The sequence below is a fragment of the Actinia tenebrosa genome, unplaced genomic scaffold (genome assembly GCF_029948245.1).
Source record: "Actinia tenebrosa isolate PJP-AT-01 unplaced genomic scaffold, QUT_ActTen_1.0 PGA_scaffold11__36_contigs__length_13525064, whole genome shotgun sequence".
Taxonomy (NCBI): domain Eukaryota; kingdom Metazoa; phylum Cnidaria; class Anthozoa; order Actiniaria; family Actiniidae; genus Actinia; species Actinia tenebrosa.
The window spans coordinates 10,463,475-10,474,225 of NW_028292571.1; the positions used below are offsets into that span (position 1 = coordinate 10,463,475).

Here is a 10,751-nt window from a genome sequence, read left to right on the forward strand (position 1 = left end):
AGCTTTATCCAATTATCTCTAAGGGTTATTCCAGCGAATTAATTTACAATATAAGTAAATATGAAAAAATATATGAATATACTTTAAATGCAAAGATTTATAGTAAAGAAATTTATACTATACAAGAACTAAAGAGTTTGTTCGCTACCTCAGTATAGTGAAAACGAGCGGAAAACATTCAACTATATTTTATCCTATAAATACGTGTTATTCGTCTAATCCGCAAGAAGACGAACAGAAACAATAGGTAAAAGCTATAAAAATACAGTATAGATAATTTGAAAAGATGTTTTCATATTGTAAATTGATTCTGAAGGACCCCCTTGGGATAAATAAATAAAAATAGATATAAATTTAAAAAACTAACTTTTTTTTATATAGTAAATTGATTGGTAAGCCAAGTCGGAGTAGGCATTGACGCAAATCAATTAGTCACTTATTATATTGTTGAAAGTTTTTTTGAGAATAGGAACATTTACCGACGTTTGTATGGCAGTGGATGCGATCTATAGAACCAGCCTGCAAATCTCGGCCAATTAACACCAAACATAATGAATCTTTGTAGAATGAGTAAAGTAAAGATGCTCTTTCTAGTGCTGGTATTGTTCATTTAATTTCAACTCTTTCGAATTTGTGGCTGCCATTTTGACAAAAAATGGATGGCAAAAAGCCGCTAAATCGGAAAACACTATTTTCCTCTGGGCGTTAGTCAGCAAATTGTTTTCATCTACAATTGTATCCATGTAGCTACTCATCTCAAAAAGAAATAAAAACAAAAGAAAGAAAGAAAAGGTGTAGAATGTTAGCATAAGATAAGAGCATAAGATTAGACCATATTAAGCTGGAAATATCAATAATTACTAGACACTCTGACGTCCAAGCATGTTTACATAGGGGGGTAGAATCCATGACAACAATGGAATTTTCGACTAAATCCTCTTCCTCTTCGAAAGTTTGGCTTCAAATTGTCTAGTTTCCATATATTTTGTGTGTCGATGTTTATCCTTTGATATGAATGGTATTTTATTTTCATTCCTCCCGTTCTTCTCCGTTTTGAAAATGCAGCTTTATCATGTTTATATTTTCTTTGTGCTGTCATTCTTTCCCCCCTCCCCTCTAGCGACCATGATCCTTGGCGTCAAAACAATAGACTGTTTTGGTGTGACGTGTTATTGTTATTGTTATTGAGGGCAATTATTCATGATATAACACATAAAAGGAGCACGTAACAACATCGTTCTCCATTAACTGGATCTTTGTCAGAGAAGAAGCAGAGAAGTATACCGAGCTGATATTCTGAGGATTTCTCTCGACTAAACCGTAAGTAGAGGCCAAACTTTACCTCTTGCTATTTGCAACTTTTGGAACTCTAAAACGGGGTAAAATCTTTCTACGATGATTAAAGTGCACCTGATCCCTGTTTGGTACCAATTTTAAATAAAAGTATTGATATTTTTAAGACGTGCTGTGAAGAAAAGAAATGTTCCGATAAATTCCTGATTTTTAAAATTGGTACCAAACAGGGGGTTAGTTGCATTTTAAAGTTTATTATATATCATAGGTCTTACCAAGTGAAGATCACTAATGTATGTTCATAATTAAATCGCGTTATTTACTTCTTCTAATTCAATAGATTTGACTGTGAAAACATTCTTTGAACCATGAACCAGAAGAGTGTCTTGGGCCTTTGTCTCGTCTTTGCACTGGTTTGCTTAACCCAATCTAAGCCTGTACTTCCTGTACCTGGGCCTATACCTCCTCATGGTGGTAAGAAAATGATGATTAATGCATTCTATGCTATATTATAGAAATATTTGTTCTCTGATTGACCCAGAAAGAAAGCAGCTGTGTGTCTATACATGCTGCTTTAAAGTGAATATCACCCCTAAAGGATCAAATAAACTATTCTCGTTGTCAGAATTTGATTCTGAACAATTCTTAATTTTTTACATATCTTTAAATATTTTTGGCCCCGCCCTGGCCGGGATTTTTGGGTCTGGGACGAGCTACCGGAAATGACGACAAGATAGGTGCCCTTGACCTGTCAAACACTAAGAACACTGACTTGACGAGAACCAAACACACGCGCAGATCTAGAATATTTGACCTTTTTGAAGTTTCGTTGTTTTTACTGTTCTTATTTATCGCATTACTATCAGTGTTCTGATTCTAAATTGAGTTATGACTGGATGAATGTGAATACAGTTCTATTCCTGGAGTTGTAAAGTTTTCGATAGCTTATTATAGCCGCAAAGAGGATCAGAGTTCTAGAGGACAGAATAATAAGCCTTAAAATGCGCTGACACAGGAAGCCCAAAAGCGCACATTTAAGCCTCAATATCTCGCCGAGAAATTATCCAATCGACCTCGTATGTATATAATTTGAAAGCTGGTGATGTCTAGAAAATGATAAAATTAGTTTGATTTTAGGGGTGATATGCACTTTAAGCTTTCATTGTTAGTCTAGTAAACACTGTGCCTAAGCATCCAATAATGATTTCTTAACATACCACGATCCGAAGATCATTATTTCATTCTTTCACCAATTTAAAATCAAAGGAAATTGTCTTTTTCCTGTAAGAGCACACTATGCGAGTATTAATTGCACCGTTCGTCATATATTTAGATGTTCCTGCTAAAAGATATTATTACCACGGGAAAACTTTCGGAAGTGGAAGTAACAACGGGAATTCGAACTCAGGAAGTCACATCAGTGGCCACAACCAAGGCGTCGGTGGTAAGAAAATGATTATTAATGAATTCTATACTATATTACACTCATAGAAATACTTGTTATCGACTGCTAAACGTAACTTTTTCATATAAGCCTTGCTTACGCTGCATCTGATGAATGTATATAGGCACGAGCTACTCGAAAAAAAGTCTGTCATGTGCAGCGCTCGCGTTAGAAGTGTTGATCACGTTATACATTTGTATCGGATAAACCCAGCTGTGTGTCTATACATGCTGCCTAAGCTTTTATTGCTAGCCTTTAAGCATCCATTAACGATTTTTTAACTTACCACGTTTCGAAGATCAGTATTCATTTGCATTGTTTCGCGATTTTAATATCAAAGGAAATTGCCATTTTTCTGTAATAACACAGTATGCAAGTATTAATTGCACCGTTCGTCATATATTTAGATGCTCCTGCTAAAAGATATTATTACCACGGGAAAACTTTCGGAAGTGGAAGTAACAACGGGAATTCGAACTCAGGAAGTCACATCAGTGGCCACAACCAAGGCGTCGGTGGTAAGAAAATGATTATTAATGAATTCTATACTATATTACACTCATAGAAATACTTGTTATCGACTGCTAAACGTAACTTTTTCATATAAGCCTTGCTTACGCTGCATCTGATGGATGTATATAGGCACGAGCTACTCGAAAAAAAGTCTGTCATGATGCAGCGCTCGTTAGAAGTGTTGATCACGTTATACATTTGTATCGGATAAATCCAGCTGTGTGTCTATACATGCTGCCTAAGCTTTTATTGCTAGACTTTTAGCATCCAATAACGATTTCTTAACTTACCACGTTTCGAAGATCAGTATTCAATTGCATTCTTTCGCCAATTTAATATCAAAGGAAATTGTCTTTTTTTTTTTTCTATAATAACACAGTATGCGAGTATTAATTGCACCGTTCCTTATATATTTAGATGCTCCTGCTAAAAGATATTACCACTGGAAAACTTTCGGAAGTGGAAGTAACAACGGGAATTCGAACTCAGGAAGTCACATCAGTGGCCACAACCAAGGCGTCGGTGGTAAGAAAATGATTATTAATGAATTCTATACTATATTACACTCTTAGAAATACTTGTTATCGACTGCTAAACGTAACTTTTTCATATAAGCCTTGCTTACGCTGCATCTGATGGATGTATATAGGCACGAGCTACTCGAAAAAAAGTCTGTCATGATGCAGCGCTCGTTAGAAGTGTTGATCACGTTATACATTTGTATCGGATAAATCCAGCTGTGTGTCTATACATGCTGCCTAAGCTTTTATTGCTAGACTTTTAGCATCCAATAACGATTTCTTAACTTACCACGTTTCGAAGATCAGTATTCAATTGCATTCTTTCGCCAATTTAATATCAAAGGAAATTGTCTTTTTTTTTTTTTTTCTATAATAACACAGTATGCGAGTATTAATTGCACCGTTCCTTATATATTTAGATGCTCCTGCTAAAAGATATTACCACTGGAAAACTTTCGGAAGTGGAAGTAACAACGGGAATTCGAACTCAGGAAGTCACATCAGTGGCCACAACCAAGGCGTCGGTGGTAAGAAAATGATTATTAATGAATTCTATACTATATTACACTCATAGAAATACTTGTTATCGACTGCTAAACGTAACTTTTTCATATAAGTCTTGCTTACGCTGCATCTGATGGATGTATATAGGCACGAGCTACTCAAAAAAAGTCTGTCATGATGCAGCGCTCGTTAGAAGTGTTGATCACGTTATACATTTGTATCGGATAAATCCAGCTGTGTGACTATACATGCTACTTAAGCTTTTATTGCTAGCCTTTAAGCATCCAATAACGATTTCTTAACTTACCACGTTTCGAAGATCAGTATTCAATTGCATTCTTTCGCGAATTTAATATCAAAGGATGTTGCCATTTTTCTGTAATAACACAGTATGCGAGTTATAATTGCACCGTTCGTCATATATTTAGATGCTCCTGCTAAAAGATATTACAACTGGAAAACTTTCGGAAGTGGAAGTAACAACGGGAATTCGAACTCAGGAAGTCACATCAGTGGCCACAACCAAGGCGTCGGTGGTAAGAAAATGATTATTAATGAATTCCACACTATTTTACACTCAGAGAAATATTTGTTATCGACTGCTAAACGTAACTTTTTCATATAAGCCTTGCTTACGCTGCATCTGATGGATGCATATAGTCACCAGCTACTCGAAAAAAGTCTGTCATGATGCAGCGCTTGTTAGAAGTGTTGATCACTTTATACATTTGTATCGGATAAATCCAGCTGTGTGTCTATACATGCTGCCTAAGCTTTTATTGCTAGACTTTTAGCATCCAATAACGATTTCTTAACTTACCACGTTTCGAAGATCAGTATTCAATTGCATTATTTCGCGAATTTAATATCAAAGGATGTTGCCATTTTTCTGTAATAACACAGTATGCGAGTACTAATTGCACCGTTCGTCATATATTTAGATGCTCCTGCTAAAAGACATTATTATCACTACGGAAGAAGATACGGAAATAGCTTCGGAAGTGGAAGTAACAACGGGAATTCGAACTCAGGAAGTCACATCAGTGGCCACAACCAAGGCGTCGGTGGTAAGAAAATGATTATTGATGCATTCTATACTGTATTACACTCCAATGAATATTTGTTCTCTAATTGACCCAGAACAATGTATAAATGGAGAATAAAGCACTAACTGCTAAGTTACAGAATTCTCTCTCTGGGCCTCGAGGGGACAAGGTTCGTTTTCTGTCATAAGTGTTGTCCATTTGGATATAAGTCGACGAGCGATGATGGTTCATCGTCTTAATTCTTCTGTGTCTTATTGATTATACAATATTGACTACTAAACGTAAATATTTTTGAAATACTCCTTGCTTATGCTGCACCTGATGGATGAATAAGTACGAGCTACACGAGTAGAGTCCCTACGCGATGCCTCGCTGATTAGAATTTCTTGTACTTTGTATACCTATATCTTATAAATGCAGCTATGTGTGGCTATAAATGCTGCTTAAGCTTGTGTTACTAGGCTAGTGAACACTGGGATTCAAGCATCCAATAACGTTTTCTCAACTTACCACGTTTCGAAAACCATTATTCATTTCCGTTCTTTCGCCAATTTAAAATCAAAGGAAATTGTCATCTTTCTGTAAGTGCACAGTATGCGAGTATTAATTGCACCGTTCCTTATATATTTAGATGCTCCTGCTAAAAGATATTACCACTGGAAAACTTTCGGAAGTGGAAGTAACAACGGGAATTCGAACTCAGGAAGTCACATCAGTGGCCACAACCAAGGCGTCGGTGGTAAGAAAATGATTATTAATGAATTCTATACTATATTACACTCATAGAAATACTTGTTATCGACTGCTAAACGTAACTTTTTCATATAAGCCTTGCTTACGCTGCATCTGATGGATGTATATAGGCACGAGCTACTCGAAAAAAGTCTGTCATGATGCAGCGCTCGTTAGAAGTGTTGATCACGTTATACATTTGTATCGGATAAATCCAGCTGTGTGTCTATACATGCTGCCTAAGCTTTTATTGCTAGCCTTTAAGCATCCATTAACGATTTCTTAACTTACCACGTTTCGAAGATCAGTATTCAATTGCATTCTTTCGCGAATTTAATATCAAAGGATGTTGTCATTTTTCTGTAATAACACAGTATGCGAGTACTAATTGCACCGTTCGTCATATATTTAGATGCTCCTGCTAAAAGACATTATTATCACTACGGAAGAAGATACGGAAATAGCTTCGGAAGTGGAAGTAACAACGGGAATTCGAACTCAGGAAGTCACATCAGTGGCCACAACCAAGGCGTCGGTGGTAAGAAAATGATTATTGATGCATTCTATACTGTATTACACTCCAATGAATATTTGTTCTCTAATTGACCCAGAACAATGTATAAATGGAGAATAAAGCACTAACTGCTAAGTTACAGAATTCTCTCTCTGGGCCTCGAGGGGACAAGGTTCGTTTGCTGTCATAAGCGGGTCCATTTTATTATAAGTCGACGAGCGATGATGGTTCATCGTCTTAATTCTTCTGTGTCTTATTGATTATACAATATTGACTACTAAACGTAAATATTTTTGAAATACGCCTTGCTTATGCTGCACCTGATGGATGAATAAGTACGAGCTACACGAGTAGAGTCCCTACGCGATGCCTCGCTGATTAGAATTTCTTGTACTTTGTATACCTATATCTTATAAATGCAGCTATGTGTGGCTATAAATGCTGCTTAAGCTTGTGTTACTAGGCTAGTGAACACTGGGATTCAAGCATCCAATAACGTTTTCTCAACTTACCACGTTTCGAAAACCATTATTCATTTCCGTTCTTTCGCCAATTTAAAATCAAAGGAAATTGTCATCTTTCTGTAAGAGCACACTATGCGAGTACTAATTACGCCGTTCATCATATATTTAGATGCTCCTGCTAAAAGATATTATTACCACCGGAAAACTTTCGGAAGTGGAAGTAACAACGGGAATTCGAACTCAGGAAGTCACATCAGTGGCCACAACCAAGGCGTCGGTGGTAAGAAAATGATTATTAATGCATTCTATACTCTATTACAATTAGAGAAATATTAGTTCTCTGACTGACCCAGAACAATGTATCAATGTGGAAAAGAGCGCTAGTTGTTAAGTTACAGCATTCTCTCACAAGAATATCATAGTTTTGCAAATTTTTGCATTGTTTTCGATGCCAAATTGCACAGCTTTGTTTATAGCTAATTCAAATACCATTTGCTTAAAGGTTATTGCCTGTACTTTTACATCGAAAGGGATCACGGATTTCAAATCATGTACCGCATCGTTGATTATCATCCAAGAGACGTCGTTCAAGACTTTCTAAGACTGAATAATAAATATGTTCAAGTCGTAAACTCTCCAAGCGTACTGATATTGAATTGGTCTTTGTATACACTTTCGATAAACTTTGATAGCTTAAGTGATAGCTGAATTTTGATTGCTTTCAAACTTGCGATTTCATTCAATTCCAAGCAATTTGACTTCGATTATTTGTTTTATATACTCCAGAGAAAAGATGCTACTGCAGGAATAACAATAACAATCAAAACTTACGACCCTATACACTTATTCAAAAAAATTAAACGTTGTCGGTCGGAGATCCGAAATCTGAGACCGAAAGGAATCAGGGGTTGAAAGGTGTAAATTGTTTTTGGTTTTAATAAGTAGTTCGCAAAAAGTTAATAACTTGATATACTAACTTTGAACGATGACCTTCACTGGCAAACTGTCTGAGTAAGTGAATATTATTTTTTTTAACGAGAAAACACTCAGTTCCCCAAAATTTCAATCGGTCTGAGATTTCTGATTTCGGATATCCAACCGACAACGTTTTTTAAATAGATGTATTCCCGGCGTAGTTAATCGGTTGTTCGGCAATCGAACTCAATCTTCCAGCTAAAAGATGCTACTCCCCTCAATATCAATAACGTGACTTGTGCAATTCTTAAAATTCAATCTTCATTGACTTTAACTTTTTCTTTATTTTGTTCACTTTTTTAGATACTCCTGCTAAAAGGCACTCCTCGAAGTCGTTTTGATGCACTTTCAGAGAATGGTGCTTTGCAAGCCCTGTCATTAATTTGACATAAATAACAAGAATAACGATAATTCGCTGTAGAAACCGTTATGGGATTATATCTTTGAAACAGAGATACTATTTGAGAGTCCCAATGAAGTTTTTCTTGCATGTTGGGCCGCACTGAAGGTCATCCAGTCCCGTCTGTTCTGAGCGAGCCTGAACTATGGTTAAACTAACCTGCTAAGGTATAATGCTAAGTATAGGATGCTTGAGCACCCATAGTTAACATCACGACGAATGAAGGGCTTGTAGGACAAGCAGTTAACAAATCCTGGACTCTTAACTGGTATCTCTATGTTAAACATGGATAACATTTACAAAAAGATGTGAAATCTTCAGCTTAAATAACGAGTTTAATGGTTTTCATTTTTGTGCTAGTTCATTTAATTTAGATTTCAGAACAATTTGTTTTAAAATAAAGGCTTGCAATATAAGTTTGATGTTGTTTTCTAATTAGCAGGAGCTAAGGATTGATTATATTTAGAGCTTTCTTCAGTAGAGGGGGATGGTCGGGAATTAATAATGGAATTTTTAAAACATTAGAAATCAACCTGCAATAAAAATTGGTACGCTTTGTCGTGATGTTTTTTTCCAGGGGTTAAAAAGGGGCTTCAGTCCATCACAGTTCTATTTCTCGTTTTTTAAATCAGTTACTAGTTAAGTTTTAGACCTTTCAAAGTTATCAAGAAATTAAAATCACGCTTTTATCAGCTTTCAGTTGATGCCCTGTTACACCTTTGAAACGTTATAAGCTGAAACTTGCATGTGCCGGTGCAACTGCATTGCGAGACAAGTTTTATGGGGGTGTTACAAAACGTAATTCAATTCCGTACTGAAACTTTTTCGCGGCACAAGTTCCGGTTGTAGAAGTAGAAAGCAGTTCTACTTATCGAGAAACTTTCTCGCGACGAAAGTTTCACAAAGCTGGGTTCTTACACGGTGCAATTCCTTCTGAAACTCAAGTGTCACATATAAACAGCCGTACCACGTGTCGCATGTAAAACATTCATATCACGTGTCACATATAAAAGAGTCGTATCACATGACACCTTTTTTGAAAATTTGTTCAATAAGCCTTCGTTCAGGAGCCTTCTTCTGGGTAAAAGTAAATCCGTATTTTAAATCATTGTGCATGTACTGAATGTGTTCAGGAGATGTTAGGGCAAGGGTACATGACTGACGAAAGAGATATTGCCAGGAGATTCTTGAAAACGGTTACATGTAAAATATGTGTTCAGGCTATTCCTGGAACATAATGTGTTCAGGAGATATGTTCAGGGTATCCCAACGGACAAAGGGAAACAAGATACACTTTATCAAAGGCGTGAGGCAATAGTAAATATAGGAGATGATCAAGGAATCCTTAGGAGGTTTCCTGAAAATTCAAATAAAGTTCTTCCGCGTGATATTCAAATTTCCAGTTTAAGAAGTTTCTATTGAATTTAGAATATCCCACGCTAATCTATTTCTATTGCGTTACTTAATTGGTTCTGACCATATATGGAATCTTTTGTTTTCAAAATGTCTACCTTAATCTTTGATAAAGGGACAATGGGGGAGTCATCTACTGACTGGATTGGGGACGATAACTTGAGTGTGAAATGTAAACAGGGATTCTTTTGAAGTAAACATTAGATAATAGCTATATAATAATTATAATTAAATAACAACAGCGAAGAGATAAAAAACACTGGTCCCGCATTCATTTTTCTACTTCCCTAGTTATTGTTGCTAGGTTGCCATAGGAACACGAGGATTCAAAAACCTACACTTTATCTATATGGAGTATGAATATAGGCACATGTAAGGGAAGTCCAGGAGATTCCTTAGGGACATGAAATAGAAAGACACCTTTGTGCGTGTATTATGGACATATGGATATGAAAGTGGAATTTAGAGTGATTTACTATTCGCCTCTCACCGCTGTGGTCGGGGTTCGAGCCCCGGCTCAGACTGGATCATAGAGTTAAGAGTTGAGTTTTTTGACACGAGGGTTTTCTCTTGCTTTTCGCGATCGATTTCCTCCCTTCTTAAAAAAAATATGTGGGTTGAGTGTCGGTATGTTGTAAATATACAGTCCTTTGACTAAACGCTGTCGTTGATCTGATCATCCCTACGCGCCTTGACCGAAAAGGATAACGGGTAAATTACCCAGAACTTGCGTCATCCAAACTGCTCGCCAGTTTAAATCTTCGCCGTATGCTCCAGGCATGGTTTTAGCAAATCAAATAAGATTCGAAAACATCGAGCTAAAGACGTGTTAGATTACATATGCGGCAGCTAGTAACTGTGAATTAATTATCCCCATGATCCTTTTCGGTCTAAGCGCGTAGGGATGAAGCCGATCAAACGACAACGTTTCT

General features: G+C 36.6%; 1 protein-coding gene across 2 annotated transcripts; it reads left to right on the forward strand.

Annotated features, from left to right (window-relative positions):
• The first annotated feature begins 1,200 nt into the window (after positions 1–1,200).
• On the forward strand, positions 1,201–8,822 carry LOC116298796 (uncharacterized). 2 transcript variants are annotated; one of them, XM_089027816.1, is made up of 12 exons: positions 1,201–1,320; positions 1,634–1,767; positions 2,627–2,737; positions 3,145–3,255; positions 3,668–3,775; positions 4,191–4,298; positions 4,704–4,811; positions 5,217–5,342; positions 5,953–6,060; positions 6,466–6,591; positions 7,201–7,311; positions 8,310–8,822. In XM_089027816.1, exons 2-12 carry the CDS (start codon positions 1,662–1,664, stop codon positions 8,345–8,347), a joined length of 1,161 nt encoding a protein of 386 aa, XP_088883942.1. In that variant the 5' UTR covers positions 1,201–1,320; positions 1,634–1,661; the 3' UTR covers positions 8,348–8,822. The 2 variants fall into 2 exon arrangements, with proteins under 2 accessions (XP_088883942.1, XP_088883943.1); XM_089027817.1 differs by lacking the exon at positions 2,627–2,737.
• Positions 8,823–10,751: the final 1,929 nt, after the last annotated feature.

What these genes read in the sequence shown, in the direction of transcription:
- LOC116298796 (XM_089027816.1), top strand. Translation starts at nt 1,662, where the DNA reads ATGAACCAGAAGAGTGTCTTGGGCCTTTGTCTCGTCTTTGCACTGGTT. An exon ending in CCACAACCAAGGCGTCGGTG is followed by an intron (nt 2,738 to 3,144) that starts GTAAGAAAATGA and finishes TCATATATTTAG; the next exon opens with ATGCTCCTGCTAAAAGATAT. An exon ending in CCACAACCAAGGCGTCGGTG is followed by an intron (nt 5,343 to 5,952) that starts GTAAGAAAATGA and finishes TTATATATTTAG; the next exon opens with ATGCTCCTGCTAAAAGATAT.